General features: G+C 36.2%; 1 protein-coding gene across 1 annotated transcript in view; it reads left to right on the top strand.

Moving 5' to 3' along the window:
- The window catches only part of LRP1B (LDL receptor related protein 1B), a 1,787,379-nt gene that overhangs the window by 1,332,813 nt on the left and 435,083 nt on the right, over positions 1–19,483 (top strand). The window contains exons 38-41 of the mRNA XM_024744102.1: positions 532–658; positions 790–941; positions 1,234–1,358; positions 2,634–3,005. Coding sequence (XP_024599870.1) covers positions 532–658; positions 790–941; positions 1,234–1,358; positions 2,634–3,005 — 776 coding nt within the window. The remainder of the gene's footprint in view (positions 1–531; positions 659–789; positions 942–1,233; positions 1,359–2,633; positions 3,006–19,483) is intronic.

Here is a 19,483-nt window from a genome sequence, read left to right as displayed (position 1 = left end):
TAAGAAAAAAGATCACTGTCCTCACTGAGCTTAAAGTCTAATGGGAGCAAAAAATATTAATAAAAGGTAACTTTGTAAAGAAACACAAGTGTAAATTTGCCACTCTAATTCATGCTATGAAGCAGAGTATATGGTGCAATAATCAGAGAGAACACAGAAGGCTTCTTGAGGGAAATGTTTGATATATTAAAAAAACAGAAGGAATTAAGCAAGTAGATTAAAAAAAGCATTTCAGATAGGGAGCAGCATGTACAAAAGGTATTTTGGAAATTCTTCCTTGTGATTTCTATGAATGGTTAAATTTTTTTTATAATAAAAATTATTTTATTGTAAACAGTATTTTGGAAATTCTTCCTTGTGATTTCTATGAATGGTTAAATTTTTTTTATAATAAAAATTATTTTGTAAACAATACACACATATATTGATTTTTAAATGGTGTTATTTTCTGTTAGTATGAATGGTATTGCTGTTGTTATTAATACTACACAGTTTTGTGTTTATCTGCATTTATCTACAATTTAATTTCAGCTACTTGTTCTGGACTGAATGGGGACAGATGCCGTCCATTGGAAAGGCTCGTTTAGATGGCTCAGAGAAGGTTGTCCTCGTAAGCATGGGAATAGCATGGCCAAATGGCATCTCCATTGACTATGAGGTCTGTTGGATTTCTTAAGTATTGAAAGTGCATTAACTGCCAACTTGCATTAGTCTACTTTTAGTGTTCTCTTATTTTCTTTATATAACAATCAAAAACAGCTTGTAATATTACTTTTCAATCAACCTTAGGAAAATAAATTGTATTGGTGTGATGCTCGTATAGACAAGATAGAAAGAATTGACCTTGAGACTGGCGGGAATCGTGAGATGGTGCTGTCAGGGAGCAATGTGGATATGTTTTCAGTTGCAGTCTTTGGGGCGTACATCTACTGGTCTGACAGGTAATTTATTTTTTCATAAGTATTTGAGTCTCAAAATGTTATTTTAGTGCCAGTTGCTTTACCCTTGTAGGATTAGCCATTCCTTAGCAAGGTCACAGAAAGGATCTCACAAAACCATGTAATTTCCACAGAAGAGGCAGTCACTCTTGCTATTCCAGGCTCAACCCTTTCAATGTCACAGACTAATGTTGGTTTCTTTTCATTCTGCTGGGCCATCTGTTACCTTCAGCTTAAATAACTGGCTTGATTTGGATTAAAGATTGTTGATCACGTATGTTCAATTTCTTGGCAGAGCACATGCCAACGGGTCCATCAGAAGGGGCCACAAGAATGACGCCACAGAAACCGTAACCATGAGAACGGGTCTTGGAGTCAACCTGAAGGAGGTTAAAATCTTTAACCGAGTAAGAGAGAAAGGTCAGCACTCTTGTATGATAAATACATTTTATGTTATTTCTTTCTCTTATTTTTTTTGACATTTATTTATCAAACTTAAGTTAGGGATTAATTCTTATATGAGTCCAAAACCTCAAGACCCTATTTTTTTACATCTAATTTCCTACAAAAATCATATAGTAGCCTAATGAAATAAATATATAATAGTTCATGGATAGTTTTGCCTAGGACAGTGCATGTATATGGATGTTATATACCTGGTATGGCTTCAGTATAGGTTTAGACTAAGTAATATAGAAACACTTGATAAATATACATGTTCAATGAAGTATATACAAAGCACAATTAGGATATTAGAGAGTAAAAAGCAGCCAAAATTTTTTTTTGATTTTATATATATATATATATATATTTTAATAGTCACACACTTTATTTAGAACTAACTAAATATGCCACATTACTTGGGCCAAAAGGTTGTTTTTATGTCAGACTATATTTTAATACATAAAGTGATGATGGCTCCAGAAGGTTGCTATTAGTGTGAAATAAGTCCAGAGTCATCATTTCTTTAAAATATGTGTTTTGAAACTGATATGACATGATTTGGATTTTTTTTAATATCACTTCCATTAAGATAATGTTCATTTTAAATGTCCATTAGAGTAAATTGTAATTAATTTTCTTGACATCAAAGGAAGGTATAATAATTTTGGAGAGGATGATGGATTCATAGAGGAGAATTAGTCTGATGCAGAAATCTTAATATCATGTTATATCTTCACTCAAAACTGGAGGGAAAAACTTATGCCCAATATACTTAGGAAGGTAGGCACATTAGAGCCATAAATTTCTTTGATATCTTATATACTTCATCGACACCAAGTTTAAGGTACTGCCTATTTCTTTTGGTGAATGCAGTTCATGTTTTGAGTGAATCAGTTACTTGTACCAAAGATTACAATATATACAACCTATTGTAATCTCAGTATCAAGTTTCAAAAGGGTTATGCACTTAACTGGCTGATTAAGGGAAATTTTTTATGCTTCTCTTTGGATGGTCAGGGGAGCAGAAGAATGTGATCTTTGAAATTAAAAAATCCCAGGTTTTAAACTGAAGTGATTAAAAATAGCAGTACTTTATAGTGTTTGGATTTATACTGACCAGTCTAAAAGTTAAGCATAAAATAACCCAGAATATTCAACATTAAATTTTTAATATTTTTCTAAGAAAAAACTATCTGGAAAACAAAAGAAAAAACACAGACATACGTGTGTGTACCTTCTTTTTCTCCCTAGGGACCAATGTTTGTGCCAAGGACAATGGGGGATGTCAGCAACTCTGTCTTTATCGAGGAAATTCCCAGAGAACTTGTGCTTGTGCCCATGGATATTTAGCAGAGGATGGAGTTACTTGCTTAAGGCATGAAGGCTATTTGCTGTATTCAGGGAGAACAATATTAAAAAGTATACATCTTTCTGATGAAACCAATTTAAATTCACCAATAAGGCCATATGAAAATCCACATTATTTCAAGAATGTCATAGCTTTGGCTTTTGACTATAATCAAAGAAGAAAAGGTACCAACCGAATCTTCTACAGTGATGCACACTTTGGAAATATACAGCTTATTAAAGATAACTGGGAAGACAGACAAGTAATTGTTGAAAGTAAGTACAACAATTTATTTTTAAACAGTTTGGTGGAAATGAGTATCATTTGGAGTAGTAGAGAAATTAGAGTGGTAATTGCATGTAGCAATTATATTTTCCTAGAGTTTATATTCAAGAATGAGTGAAACTATAACATCCAAACCCCCAAAAGTCAAATAATTAACTGCTAGCATGTACAGTGTGAATATTATGATTATTAGCTTCTAATCATGGAACACTCAGTATATTCCTTTATAATGTTTCTTATTAATAAGTATATTAAAATTCATGGAAAATAATTTTTCAGTATAAAACTTACTAATTTTATTTTCTTCCAGTGGGTGAAATTATATCTTTAAGAATATCTACCTAATTATATTCAGTGAATTTTATTTTCTCAAGTATCAGATTTTTTGTGTTCATATATATGACAGTCTTGATGAGAAAATGTTATTAAATAATCTAATATTTTAAAAATATTTTTAATAGTCTACAGGACAATACTTCTTTTAATATTTTACAGGACTCAAACATAATATTGTGTGAATTATCTACACATTATAATTTAGAGAAACCTCTTTCCTGTCATCCAACGTTTACAGGGACAATCTTCATATTCTTCATTCAGCATCTCTCTCTTCTCTATCTCTATGTGATTTCCATATATTCCTCACTTTTCCAATTTCACTATACTGAGGTCAATCTTTTTCATTACTTTTTAAATTGCAAAATAATACATAAATTATAAAATGTTCAAGTAATATGGATTTTTAACTGAAGTTTCTGCCTCATCCCTGCAACATCAATTCCATTTACTTGTGACAGCTGTCATGCCTCCAGAATTTTCTTGAGGTGTGTGTATCATTTTTAATTACAAAAATGTAATGATACAATATTCACCTGCTTTTTTTCACTTACAATATATCTTAAAAAGCTTTTAAGGCTATTTAAGATAAGGCTTTATCTTATTCTTTTGAAAGCCTGTATCTATCCTATACTAAGAGTAAACTAATTTATTTAACCATTTTCTCACTGACATTTAGGTTGTTTTTGGTGTCTTATCACTACCTACAATGTCACAGTGAACATTTGTGCACATAAATATGTTTTTTCACACATGTGAATATTTCTTTAGCATAGAATCCTAGAAATAGAACTGCAAAATCATTGTTTTATTTTTTTTTTAGAACTGGTCAAATTTCTCCAAAAAGACCATATCAATTTATGTTTTCATTAACTGTTTATAAAAAGATCCATTTTCCCACACTTTTGACAATGATTTTATAATTTTTATTAGCTTATGACCAATATGTTTAAAAAGTCAACTTATATTAATATACATTTTACCTGATAACTAGTGAGATCCAGCATCTATTCATATGCTTACTCATGTGAAAAACACATCAAACTCCCTATTGTACATGGCCATCCCATGCTAAGCCTGTCACAGTTTATTTTGTTCTTTCAGTATTTAATATCCTCACAATCCCTTTTGCCTATTCAAACCTGACAGCCTTTCCAAATCAGTTCAAGTGTGTACTTTCAAGCATATACAAATACACATTCTTGTTTCTTTATTCTCTAGGTTACTATACTTGTGGATAATTTCATAACAATTTGTATATTCCAGCACATGCCATTTTGGCTTCCCTGTGTGTGTGTATATATATGAAGATGCAACTATAACTGTACTGATCATAGACTTGAGACATATTCGAGAATTACTGATTCTTTGGGTTTATCCCTATGAAGTTTACATTATAATTCTCTCTGGTCCTCCCTCCATTTTCCTAGACTGACACAATTCAGAGTTGGAAGTGCTTATGTTGCATCTGTAATCTATTAACTAACTTATTCATTTTCTGTGCTCCAGATTCTTTGTCAGGTACCCTGGGTATAAAGATGAATATGAGTCCATAGACCTTTAGAAGCCATAGTTTAAGAAGAAAACTATGAGTAAAAAGACATTGAAATTCACTAGACTCTATAATATACTAAAGGCCTAGAGAATAAATAATCTTTCTGAGGAAGCGCAGAGGATGTCACTGAGATGAGTTGAGGAAATGTAAGGGATCAATAGGAGTCTGCCTGTTGAGCCTGGTGGAGAAGGAAGAATTTTAGACCAATGGTCCCCAAATGTGGTTCCTAGGGTCTCCCAATACATGTTCAAAATTATTTTCATAATAAGAGATCAAAATTATTTTCATAATAATACTAGATATTTATTTGCCTTTCCACTGTGTTGACATTTGCACCAATGGTGCAAAAGCCATTGTGGCTAAATTGCTGGTACCTTAGCACTAATCAATACAGTGGCACCAAACAGCACTAGTAGTCATTGCATTTTTCACTGCCACTTAATAGCAGGAAAAAAAAAAAAAAAAGCCAGTTTCACTTAAGAATGTCCTTGAAGAAAAAGTAAAATAATTTTATTAAATATTAATCCTTCAATACACATCTCTTTAATATGCTGTGTGATATTATAAAATACATATAAGGAACTCTGATGCATTCTGAAGTATAGTTGCCTGAAGGATACCACGTATTTCTGTCATTATTTGAGTTTATGCTTTTTTTAAGGAATATCATTTTTTACTTAAAAGAATAGGAACAAACTATGGTTACTCAAACCTGGGTGTATGGCAGACTAAATACAATGAGTCTGTCACTCCAAGGAAAATGACCTACATTATTTATTTATTGCAAATAAAAATCAAGATTTCAAGTAAAAATTAAAATTTTCAAGACTTGTATCCACCATAGTTAGCTTGATAGCTTCCCATACTTCTGATGAGATGTGTAGTGATATTACTAATGATTTGGGGTGGGGGGGTACTGCATGCTAAAATTGTCAGCATTTGGAGGATATGCATAACTCAGGGAACCAATATTTTCCAAATGACATGATAAAATCATGCCTGGGTAAATGATCCATTCAGAGTATAAGATAGACGAATGAATTTTAATGTAATAGAATAGGAAAAGTTCATCACTATAGTTTCTGATTCCACACGGAAGCTAACCTTTAAGTAACTACCATTTGTGTTGTTGTAGTATAAAATCATATCCAGAATTATCTGAAAAGGCTGTTAAAACCCTCCTTCCTTTTCCAACTTCACTGCTGTGTGAAGCTGGATTTTCTTCACAAATTTCAACTAAAACAACACAACAGATTGGACGTAGTAGATGTGAGAATCCAGTTGTCTTCTAGTAATCCAGAGAGTAAACAAATCTATAAAATGATAAAACAATGCTGTCTTCTCATTTTAAAAAAATACAGCTATTTTTTAGATGTTATTTATATTAATATGCAGTCAATTCATTTTTGTTTTTTAAAATATATTAATACATATCAAAACAAATTTTTTAGTTTAAATTTCTAACACAATAGCTATAGACGTAACTCACATACACAAAACTTTTGCTGGAGTCTTCAATACTTTTTAAGACTGTAAAAGTCCTCAGAACAAAAAAGATTACAAACTACTCTTCTAGACTAAAGGCTCAGAAAATTTTAAGTATAAAGACATGAAAAAGCACAGTGTAGACAAGGAGGGACACATCATTTGGCATGAATAGAACATGGGTTTCATGGCATGAATGGTGTGAGATGAGGCTATCGAGTCCTAGAGAGAGGTCCAATATTGAAGGATTTGGTCTGCCAAGATAAGTAGTATTAAAGAAAAAGTTTCATTGAGATATAATATACATACCATACAACTCGTTCATTAAAAGTGTACTGTTCAATAATTTGGGGTATGCTACATTATTAGTATATTACATTATTAATTTTTAAAATTAGGTAAAAAATATATAAAACATAACATTTGCCATTTCAACTTTTAATTGTACAATTCAGTGACATCAAGTACATTCACAATAGTGTGCAGCCATCACCATCTATTTCCAAAACTTTTAAAATAAATCTATTTATTTATTGGCTGCCTTGGGTCTTCGTTGCTGCACACAGGCTTTCTCTAGTTGCAGCAAGTGGGGGCTACTCTTCATTGTGGTGCATGGGCTTCTCATTGCAGTGGCTTCTCTTGTTGTGGAGCATGGACTCTACGCATGCGGGCTTCAGTAGTTGTGGCTCACGGGCTCTAGACTGCAGGCTCAGAAGTTGTGGCACATGGGCTTAGTTGCTCTGCAGCATGTGGGATCTTCCCAGACCAGGGCTCAAACCCGTGTCCCCTGCATTGGCAGGTGGGTTCTTAACCACTGTGCCACAGGGAAGTCCTTCCAAATCATTTTTCTCTCTTTCAACAGAAACCCTGTTTAAGCAGTTACTCCCCATTCCCCCTCCCTGTATTCTCTGGTAATCTTTCATCTATTGTCTTTCTCGATGAATTTGGCTATTGTATATATTTCATGTAAGTGGAATCATACAATGTATGTTTTGTTGTGTGTGGCACAATTCACTCAGTATAATGTTTTGAAGGTTAATCCATATTGTAGCAGGTGTCAGAAGTTCATTCCCCTCTTTAGGGCTGAATAATGTTTTATTGTATGTATATAACACATTTTATTTATCCATTCATCTGTTTATGGACACGAGTTTCTACCTTTGGTTATTGTGAAAATGGCACAGTGAATACTGAGATACTAATATTCAAAATAAGGAGTTATGATTTTTTTCAGTAGATGAAGGGAAGACAATGGAGTGTTCTAAGGTAAGTTTATAATAGGACTTTTGTTTTATGAAGATAACTCTGGCTATGTTATGTTTGATGACATTTAAGAGATGCCATGGGAGGTTGTTGCTGAGTTATAGATCCTATTTATATTGTGGTAAATTAAACTGAAAACAATTTAATCAAAGTATATACATATTTCTGTTCAGTAGTTGGCCTTTTTGTTTGGTTGATAGTTTCCTTCACTGTACAAAAGCTTATTAATTGGATATAGTCACGTTTATTTTTACTTTTGTTGCCCTTGCCTGAAGAGATAGATGCAAAAAAATACTGCTAAGACTAATGTCAAACACTGTACTGCCTACGTTCATCAGGGATATTGGCCTGTAACTTTCTTTTACTGTACTGTTTTACTGTACTTCTTTTATCTGGTTTTTGTATCAGTAATGTTGGCTTCATAGAATGAGTTTGGAATTCTTCTTTCCTCTTCAGTTGTTTGGGATAGTTTGAGAAGGAGAGGTATTAACTCTTCTTTAAAGATTTGATAGAATTCACCTGTGAAGCTGTCTGGTCCTACACTTTTGTTTGTTGGTCTGCTGAGATTTTCTATTTCCTTGGAAAATTGTATATTTCTAAGAATTTATCCATTTCTTCTAGGTTGTTCAATTAGTTGGTGTACAATTTTTTGTAGTAATCTCTTACTATCCTTTGTATTTCTGTGGTGTCAGTTGTAAGGCTAGATTGTTTGAGATTTTTCTTGGTTCTTGACAAAGGCCTGTATTGGTATAAAATTCCCTCTTAGAACTGCTTTTGCTGCATCCTGTAAATTTTGGATATTTTGTTTTTATTTTTACTTGTCCAAAGGTATTTTTCTGTTTTCTCTTTAATTTCTTCAATGGCCCATTGGTTGTTTAGAAGCATGTTGTTTAGCCTCCACGTTTGTTTTTTTACAGTTTTCTTCTTGTAAATGATTTCTTGTTTCATAACACTATGGTCAGAAAAAAATGCTTGATATGAATTCAGTCTTCTTCATTTATTGAGACTTGTTTTGTGGCCTAACATGTGATCTGTCCTGGAGAATATTCCATGTGCACTTGAAAACAATGTATATTTTGCTGTTTGGGGTTGGAATTTTGTCTAGTTATCTATTAGGTCCATCTGATCTAATGTGTCATTTAAGTCAATGTTTGTTTCCTTATTGATTTCTTCTATCCATTGATGTACGTGGTTGTGTTAAAGTTTCCTAGCATTACTGTGTTACTGTCATTTTTTTCTTTATGTCTGTGATTTGCTTAATGTATTTAGGTGCTCCTATGCTGGGTGCATAGATATTAACAAATGTTATAGCCTCTTGTTTGATTAATCCCTTTATCATTATGTGATGCCCTCCTTTTTCCCTTGTTACAGTCTTTGTTTAAAAGTCTATTTTGTCTGATATAAATATTGCTATCCCAGCTTTTGTTTGTTTCCATTTGCATGGAATATCTTTTTCCATCCCTTCACTTTCCAGTCTGTATGTGTCTTCAGATATGAGTCTCTAGTAGGCAGCATATATATAGGTTGTGTTTCTTTATCCATTCAGCAACCCTGTCTTTTGATTGATTGGAGCATTTTGTCTATTTACATTTAAAGTGATTATTGATAGCTATGTATTTATTGCCATTTTGTTAATCATTTTCTGGTTGTTTTGTAGTTATTCTGTTCTTCTCTCATTCTCCTCCTTTGTGATTTGTTGACTTTCTTTAGTGTTATGTTTATATTCCTTTATTTTTTGTGTATGTATTATAGATGTTTGGTTTGTGGTTACCATATGGTTCATATATCAACCTACATATATGTTATTTAAGTTGATGGTTGCATAAGTTTGGACACATTCTAAAAGCACTACATTTATTACTGACCCTGTTCACAATTTGTGTATTTTGTGTCATATTTTACATCTTTTTGTGTATTGCTTATGTAATTATTTTAGAGGTAGATAATTTTACTACTTCTGTCTTTTAACCTTCATACTAGCTCTAGAAGTGATTGATCCACTACCTTTACTACATGTTTGCCTTTACCAGTAGGATATTTTTTCATTTGTGGCTTTTTCTTTTCCATTTAATGATGCCCCTTTAACATTTCTTGTAAGGCCAGTTGAGTGGTGATGAGCTCCTTTAGTTTTTGCTTGTCTGGGAAACTCTGTATCTCTCCTTTCTTTAGTTCTGAATGATAACCTCACTGGAGTATTCTTGATTGTAAGTTTTTTCTTCCAGCACTTTGGATATATCAAGCCAGTTCCTTCTGGCCTGTGAGGTTTCTGCTGCAAAGTCACTGGATAGTCTTTGTGGGTTTCCTTGTGTGTTACTTATTTTTCTCTTGCTGATTTTAAGATTCTCTAACTTTTGACATTTTAATTATAGCATGTCTTGGTGTGGGTCTCTCTGGGTTCATCTTGTTTGGCACTCTCTGTGCTTCCTGGACTTGGATGTCTCTTTCCTTTGCCAGGTTAGGGAAGTTTTCAGTCATTATTTCTTCAAAAAGTTTTTCTATTCCTTTCTGTTTATCCTTCTTGAATCCCTATAATGCAAATCTTAGTTTGCACTGTATTGTTCCAGAGGTCTCTTAAACCATACTCATTAAATTATTCATTCTTCTTGCTCTTCCAATTGGGTGATTTCCACTAACCTGTCTGCTGGTCCTTCCCCCTATTTTTTATTTTGGTTACTGTATCCTTTGGTTCCGAGTGGTTCTCTTTTTAATATTTTCTCTTTGTAGAAGAGCTTGCTGAGTTCATTCACTTGTTTCCCAAGTTTGGTGAGCCTAGTTGAGCTTTTTATCACATAAATTGCTTATCTAGCTACATTTTATTTACCTTTTTTTCTGAGATTTTGGTTTGTTGTTTTATTTGAAATGTATTCCTTTGTCGCCTCATTGTGCCTAAGTCTGTGTTTGTTTAGGTAATTAGAATAATCAGCTATGTCTCCTAGTCTTGAAAGAGTGGCGATATGTAGAATGTGTCCTGTTGGCACCCTGATAGGTGGAGCTGACTCTCCAAAGTGCTTGCTGCTTTGGAGGGACACCATTGTCATCCAAGGCAGCTTGCCAGGTTGGGCAGAGAAGGAGCCACTTTGGATGAACTGGCCAAAGTAGGTGAGTTGGGCAGGACAGGTCCTTGGGAACACTGGGACAGGGTGCCCAGTGTTAGCTGGGTTGATGGATAATGACAGAAATGGTGCCTCCCAGCACTAGGTCAGCTAGGTAGAAGGAGAGTTTAAAAACATGTTGCCTTTCAGCACTTCTGTACATGGAGAAAGTTCTAACAGATTCCTGCCACTGTGGCACATGCCCTAAAATCAGTCAATGAATCTCATGACCCAGGTGCTTTTCAAAGCTACTGCCTCTGCACTGGAACTTGGAGTTTGTGCACGAGCTCTTCAAAAGCAGAGTCTCAAGCTCTCTTGGACATAGTCCTCACTGATTTTCAAAGATGGGGCTCTTCTTTCCAGTGCAAGTCCCCTGGGATGGGAGCCCAATGTGATGCTTTGAACCCTTGCTCCTTAGGGAGCACCTCTGCAGCTGTGATATTCCTCCTGCTTGTGTGCCACTATACTAGTTGTGTGGGTTCTGATTAGAACACCATTCTGCTCCTCCTTCTTGTCTTGATGTAACCTTTTCTTTATACGCATAGTTGTAGAAAATCTATTCTGCTAGTGTTCAGATTGTTCTCAGAAATGGTTGTTCCACATGTAGTTGTAGTTTTGGTGTTTCTGTGGGAGGAGATGAATTCAGGTTCTTCGTACTCTGCCATCTTAATTCGGAACCCCTTTGATATTCTATTTTGATAAATCTGGAAAAACACATTTCATTTTGATACATCTTTTACCAGTTAGTTATGAAAAAAGTAAATTCACTGACATGTGATTAAGTATTTAAAGATAGAAGAGAGTTCTAAATACCTTTACAAATCAGATTTAGGTTTAGATCCTTTATATATCTGAATATGGGGAAAGGATAGGATGAAGGCTCTCTTCTTTATCTTTCAATTCATGTAGAATTAAATTTTTGCTCTGAGGTATAAAAGATGAGATGAAGAGCCACTAAATACACTTAAATGTGTATTACATGCTTACAATGTGCCATAGATTATTAGGTAGTGGCAAATAAAGATGAAAGGTCTATTTTTTTAACCTCTGGGAACTCAAAGTATGGCAAAGGGAAAATGCCATGTTTCACTTTTCATATTTGAAGAGTCAAGACTGTTGGTCAACATGATATTAAAACACCGAGATTATCTCTGGCTTTAAAAACATAGCATGATTGATTGATTATAATTATAAAAAATAAAAACTAAGAAGAGATTCATAATTTCAAAGCACAAAATAAGATTTTCCTTGAATAATAAACAAACAAACAGAACAGAAATACAATGCAGTTAGAATGACTGAAATATAGAGGAACAGGAGCAAGTTTAAAGCCTGCTTGAATTTAAGTATTTAAAGATAGAAGAGAGTTCTAAATACCTTTACAAATCAGATTTAGGTTTAGATCCTTTATATATCTGAATATGGGGAAAGGATAGGATGAAGGCTCTCTTCTTTATCTTTCAATTCATGTAGAATTAAATTTTTGCTCTGAGGTATAAAAGATGAGATGAAGAGCCACTAAATACACTTAAATGTGTATTAATTACATGCTTACAATGTGCCATAGATTATTAGGTAGTGGCAAATAAAGATGAAAGGTCTATTTTTTTAACCTCTGGGAACTCAAAGTATGGCAAAGGGAAAATGCCATGTTTCACTTTTCATATTTGAAGAGTCAAGACTGTTGGTCAACATGATATTAAAACACCGAGATTATCTCTGGCTTTAAAAACATAGCATGATTGATGATAATTATAAAAAATAAAAACTAAGAAGAGATGCATAATTTCAAAGCACAAAATAAGATTTTTCTTGAATAATAAACAAACAGAACAGAAATACAATGCAGTTAGAATGACTGAAATATAGAGGAACAGGAGCAAGTTTAAAGCCTGCTTGAACCAGGGACTGGGGTGAGGCTGCCACATAGGAAAATAAGGCTGAATTAAAGCTGTGCCATCTCCTTCATTTACCAATGTCCTATGTGACGTTTTTGCCGTAGAGGCTTAGAGAATACAGAAACAATCCTGTGACCAACACTAACATCAGTCTTTTACACATTGATGGCTTTTCAGGCTCTCATAGGCCCTGTGGAGCAAAAATCCAAGTGAATTATGAAAGACAGGGCTGCAGCTTAAGGCCCAGGAGCCAAGTGAAGGCAACTGAACCAACAAACTACAGGGAATGAGTGCTGGAAGAGAGGTTAAAAAATTAAGGAGAGTCTGCAAATTCAAATTCCACAATAGATGGATTTTAAAGAAATACAGCTAAAAATAAAAGTGTACCAACCAGCAGATGAGTGAAAACAAATAATAGAACAATTAGAAGGAGACTTTTATAACTTTTGGGGGAGTTCATCAGAGAGGAAAAGGAATACATGTTTATAAGAAGTACAAGAAATGGTAAAACCGTAGAGGCTAAAATTATATAAGAAAAAAATAATAATTAAAATGAAAACTAAAAATCTTAGAACTGAAAAATATGGTCAGAATAATAAAAATTAAAAAGAAATCCCAATTGATAAAGTTTATGTTGGACTAGTCAAAGTGAGAATGAACCAATGGTATGATAATTAGTGAGGAATTAATATGTAAATTACAGAATAAAATGAGAGCAGTTGTGAAACTTGGAAGGTAATTTGGTAGGTCCAACATGATTATAGCTAGTAGAGGTCAACAAATGACAAAGAAGAGAGGGAAGGAAAGAAAAATATCATCCAAGAAACAATAATGGAGTTTACTACAAAAGAGGAAATAAATGGGTCCTTAGATTGAAAATGAATTCTGAGTACTGAAAAAGAATCATAAAATTAAGTCAGCCATCAAAGTAAAATTTCAGAGAATCATAAAAAAAGGGACAACCTTAAAATGCTACCAGAAGTAACAGAGAGATTATCTACAGAGGAACAATAATTGAATTTAAGCAGGCATCTCACCAGAAGCATTAGAAATATGTTCACACTCCTAAGGAAATATATAACCCTAAACTGTTATTCAAAATGAAGGGAAATAAAGATTTTTCCAGACATACAAAATCAGTAACAGTTCATCGACATATTCTCACTAAAAAACAAACCAAAAAACCTTAAAATAATGGCTTCAAACTTGACCATAATAAAGTAGTAAATTAGTGTTTTACATTATGACTTGGTATATATGTTTCAGTTTTATAGATTAATATTTTTATTCCATAGGATTCAGTTTTATAGATTAATATTTTTATTCCATAGGATTCATTCTGATGTTTTGTTTTAGCCAATCAGAGCAGTTTATCATTTAAAAAAACAACATGGCTTAAAATAAGGTTTCCTTACATTCAATAACCAGTTAAAACGTGTAATTAAGCAAAACTTCTCAAACTGGAAATAAAAACAGAGGCACAAAATTGTAATAGAGAAAATTATAAAATATTAGTGGACATAAAGAATGACTTTAAATAAAGGGAGAAAATGTAATTTTCATGATGGGAAAGTAACTTTTTTCATGCAACTTCATATGCTGATCCTAAAATGTACATGGAACAGCAAAATTCCAATAATACCTAAGGCAATTTTGAAAAAATATAAATTTGTAGTCTCTCCTTGACAAGAATTTCAATTATAAAGTTATAATAATGAAAAGAGTGTGATATTATTAAAAGAATAGTAAAATGGAAAAGAGGACTTAAGCAGATCCACACATACACGTCTTGTAAATGTTTTTGTTAACAAGTTGATATTACAAATCAGTTTAAAAATAATGAACTGCATTTAATAAATTTTGCTAGTACAATTCGCATGCAAGAAATAAGTAAAATTCTATCTCTAGCTTATACTGTACTCAAAAATAAGTTTCAGTTGAGAAAGATGGTGAAGTAAAAGGACCGTGAGCTCACCTCCTCTCACAAACACACCAAAATCACAACTAACTGCTGAACAACCATCAATAAAGAAGACTGGAATCTACCAAAAAAAAAAAAAGATATTCCTCATCCAAAGACATGAAGAAGAAACCATGGTAGGAGGGGCACACTCGCAATATACTCAAATCCCATACTGCCCAGATTAGCAACCCACAAACTGGAGATTGATTATATTGCAGAAGTTCTCCCACAGAAGTGAAAGCTCTGAGCCCCACACCAGTTGCCCCAGCCTAGGGGTCCAGCATTGGGAGGAGGAGTCCACGGAGCATTTGGCTTTGAAGGCTAGCAGGGCATGATTGTAGGAGCTCCACAGGACTGGGGGAAACAGAGACTTCACTCCTGGAGGGTGCACCTAGGTCTCGCAGGCACTGGGACCCTGGGCAGAAGCAGTGACTCCAGAAGAACGTGTGCCAGACCTACCTGCTAGTCTTAGAGTGTCCCTGGGGAGGTGGCAGATGGCTACAGCTCTCTCTGGGGTCATAAAAGGTGGCAGACATAGCAGAGACCTACGTGCACTCTGGCTTCAGGCAGACATTTTGGGTCTTTGGCCCCAAGACCTGGCCCCACCCAACAGCCTGTAAGCTCCAGTGCTGGGACGCCTCAGGCCAAACAACCAACAAGGTGGGAACACAGCCCCAACCATCAGAAGACAGGCTGCCTAAAGACTTCCTGAGCCCACAACCACCTTTAGACACACCACTTGACATATCCCTGCCCACCAGAGGGACAACACCTAGCTCCAAACACTAGTGGGCAGACCCTCCGACCAGGAAGCCTGAACAAGCCTTTAGACCAGCCTCACTCACCAGGGGAAAGACACCAGAAACTAGAAAACCACCATACTGCAGCCTGCCAAACTGAGTCCATAAACACAAGTCAGAACCTATTCTGGGGAAACAGCTGGTCTTTGGCCCTTGAGTGAAGGGGAGTATAATGCTGGGACACATAAGACATCCCCTACAGGGGGCCACTTCTCCAAGGTTGAGAAGTGTAACTAAACTACCACATACATAAAAATACAAATAGAAATGTGAACAAAATGAGATGACAAAGGAATATGTTGCAGATGAAAGAACAAGATAAAACACAAAAACAACTAAGTGAAGTGGAGATAGGCGATCTACCTGAGAAAGAGTTCAAAATAATTATTGTAAAGGTGATCCAAGAACTCAGGAAAAGAATGAATGCACAGAGCAAGAAGTTATAAAAATATTTTACCAAAGAGTCAGAAAATATAAAGAGCAACCAAACAGGGTTGAAGAATACAATAACTGAAATAAAAAATATAGTAGAACGAATCAATAGCAGACTGAATGAGGCAGAAGAACAAATCAGTGGGCTGAAGACAGAATGGTGGAAATCACTGCCATGGAATGGAATAAAGAAAAATAATGAAGAAAATAAGGGCAGTTTAAGAGACCTCTGGGACAATATCAAACACACTAACATTTGCATTATAGGGGTCCTAAAAGGAGAAGAGAGAGAGAAAGAGCCTGAGAATATTTGAAGAAATAATAGCTGAAAACTTCCCTAACATGGGAAATGAAACAATCACCCAAGTCCAGGAAAAGCACAGAGTCCCATACAGGATAAACCCAAGCAGAAACATGCCAAGAAACACATTGATCAAATTGACAAAAATTAAAGACAAAGAGAAAATATTAAAAGCAACAAGGGAAAAGCAAAAAATAATATACAAGGGAATTCACATAAGGTTTTCAGCTGATTTTTCAGCTGAAATTCTGCAGGCCACAGGGGAGTGGTGCCATATATTTAAAGTGATGAAAGGGAATAACCTACAACCAAGAACACTCTATCCAGCAGCAAGGCTCTCGTTCAGATTCAGTGGATAAATCAAAAGCTTTACAGATAAGCAAAAACTAAAAGAACTCATCACCACCAAACCAGCTTTATGAGAACTGCCAAAAGAACTTCTCTAAGCAGAAAACGCTGGAAGTAGAAACAAGACAATTAATGGGAAAGCTCACCAGTAAAGGCAAACATATAGTGAAGGTAGAAAATCATCTACATACAAATATGATATCAAAACCAGTAATCATAAGAGGAGGAGATGAATGCAGGATATTTGAAATTAAGACGTCTGCAACTTAAAACAGTCATGTGTACATGTAGACTGCTATACCAAAACCTCATGGTAACTGCAAACAAAATATCTATAATAGATGTACACACTAAAATTAAAAGGAATCCAAACACAACACTAAAGATAGTCATCAAATCACAAGAGAACAAAAGAGAAAAGCAAGAAAAAGAGATCTACACAAATCTAAAACAATTAACAAAATGGCAATAAGAACATATAAAATAGATAATTACCTTAAATGTAAAAGGATTAAATGCTTCAACCAGAAGACATAGACTGACGGAATGGATACACAAATAAGACCCATATATATACTGTCTACAAGAGACCCACATCAGATCTAGAGACACATATAGACTGAAAGTAAGGGGACAGAAAAAGGTATTCCATGCAAATGGAAATCAAAGGAAAGCTGGAGTAGCAATTCTCATATCAGACAAAATAGACTTTAAAATAAAGACTGTTACAAGAGACAAAGAAAGACAATACATAATGATCAAGTCATCAATCCAAGAAGAAGATATAATATTGTAAATATTAATATATACGTACACAACACAGGAAAACCTCAATATATAAAATGCTAACAGCCTTAAAGGATAAATCAACAATAACACAATAACAGTGTGGGACTTTGACACCTCGGTTACATCAGTGGACAGATCATGCAGACAGAAAATCAATAAGGAAACACAGGTCTTAAATGACAAATTAGACCAGATGGACTTAATATTTATAAAACATTCCATCCTAAAGCAGCAGAATACACATTCTTTTCAAGTTCCCATGGAACATTCTCCAGAATAGAATGCATGCTGGGCCACAAAGCAAATCTGGCTAAATATAAGAAAATTGGGACTTCCCTGGTGTTCCAGTGATTAAGAATCCACCTGCCAATGCAGGGAACACGGGTTTGATCCCTGGTCTGGGAAGATCCCACATGCCACGGATCAACTATGACCATGTACCACAACTACTGAGCCTGTGCTGTAGAGCCTGCATGCCACAACTACTGAAGCCTGCACACCTAGAGCCTGTGCTCTGCAACAAGAAGCCACTGCAAAGAGAAGCATGCACACTGCAACAAAGAGTAGCCCCCGCTTGCCACAACTAGAGTAAGCCCATGCGCAGCAACAAAGACCCAACACAGCCAAAAATAAATTTATATAAAAAAAGAAAATCGATCAGGGGGAGGAGTCAAGATGGCAAAATAGGAGGACTTGGAGTTCGCCTCTCCTCACAAATACAAGAATACATCTACAAATGAAACAATTCTCACAGGGCACCTATTGAACACTAGTAGAGGTCCTTGGACACCTAAAAGGACAAGAAAAATCCCCATGCAACCAGCTAGGATGAAAGAAAGAAGAAAAGAAAAGAGGAAACAGGATGAGACCAGCACCCTGGGCAGGGGAGCTGAAGGAGAGGAGAGGTTCCCACACTCAGGAAAGCCACCTCACAGTGGAGAGATCATCTGGGATAGAGAGGAAGCTTTGGGGGATCAGAGGGGAATGCAGCATCCAGTCTCTGAGAGGACAGAGTAGGAACTACGTGCATGGTCCATGCTACAGCCCTGCACACTCCAGCCCAAGTCATGTGTCTCGTGGTGTAGAGGGGGGCTGGGTGCTGGAAAGTGGGGTTTGGAGAGCAGACCCAGGGAGAGGATAGATGTTGGCTGTGAAGAGACAGTCTGAAAGGATGGGACTAAGGAGCTCCACAACTGGAAAAGACTGAGGGAGAAACCTGGACCACCATAGAAGCACGGTGCATCTGTTGACTGGCATGCAAGGGGCAGGGCCACCTTTGAAACTCCCTTCCCCATATGGCGGTCCCTGCCTCTGCAGGCACTAGCAGGGGTGCCTACCTCAGCAGGCTCGCCTGCCCCTCAAGCTAAAACCTCCTCCAGCCATGCAGGTCCCGGCGGGCCCAAGTACTACCCCTGCCAAAGCCTCCAAAGGTCACACCAGTCCTGGTGGGCCTGAGAACCGCCCCTGCCAAAGCCTCCTCAGGCTGCGCCGATCCTGTGGCCCAGGCACCACCCTGCCAAAGCCTCCTCCAGCTGTGCTGGCCATGCCTGTGAATGCCTTCACTGGCCTGTGCAGACATGTGTGCTCCAGGGCAGCCTCGGGAGCAGAAACTCGTGGGAGGAAAACATGCAGAAGAGGAGCTGAAACCACAGCTGAGCCCCAGGGGCTGTGCAACTAAGGAAGAAGACCTGAAATGTCTCTTCACAGCTACACAAACCATGGAGTTAAACCTCTGCTGATGGCTTCCTAAATTCATTGCCTAAGGAACATCCAAACAGACAAGTGCTCCTGCAGCTGATACGGATCTGGCTTTAGCAGCTGTGGGCTTTGTGTGCACATACAGTTGAGGGTTGGGTGAGGCCAGAGTCTGAGCTGCCTCCATAGATCCCACAGTGGGTACAGATGCATGACTACTGCAGTACTGGGACTTGACCTCAATGGATCTGTGCTGGTGGCCTGGTGAAAACAATACCTGAAAGTCATGAAGGCCATTTGCCAGCAAATGGTGAGACTGAGAGGAGTGCAAACAACAGTGTAGTTTGTGAGCCCGCACAATGGGTGAAAGGGAACACAACTGAGCACACTCACAGGTGAACAGCCCCAGAAGAGGAATACTCAAAAGCTTCTCTCCAAGTGGGAGTGCTCCAATACCACCTATCTCACACCGCAGATCAGAAACACAGCTAAGAAACAGATCTCAGGGCTT

Source organism: Neophocaena asiaeorientalis, unplaced genomic scaffold, assembly GCF_003031525.2.
Source record: "Neophocaena asiaeorientalis asiaeorientalis breed wild unplaced genomic scaffold, Neophocaena_asiaeorientalis_V1.1 scaffold11, whole genome shotgun sequence".
Taxonomy (NCBI): Eukaryota; Metazoa; Chordata; class Mammalia; order Artiodactyla; family Phocoenidae; genus Neophocaena; species Neophocaena asiaeorientalis.
The sequence above is the reverse complement of the archived record's forward strand: the minus strand, read 5'-3'. Positions and strand labels throughout refer to the sequence as shown.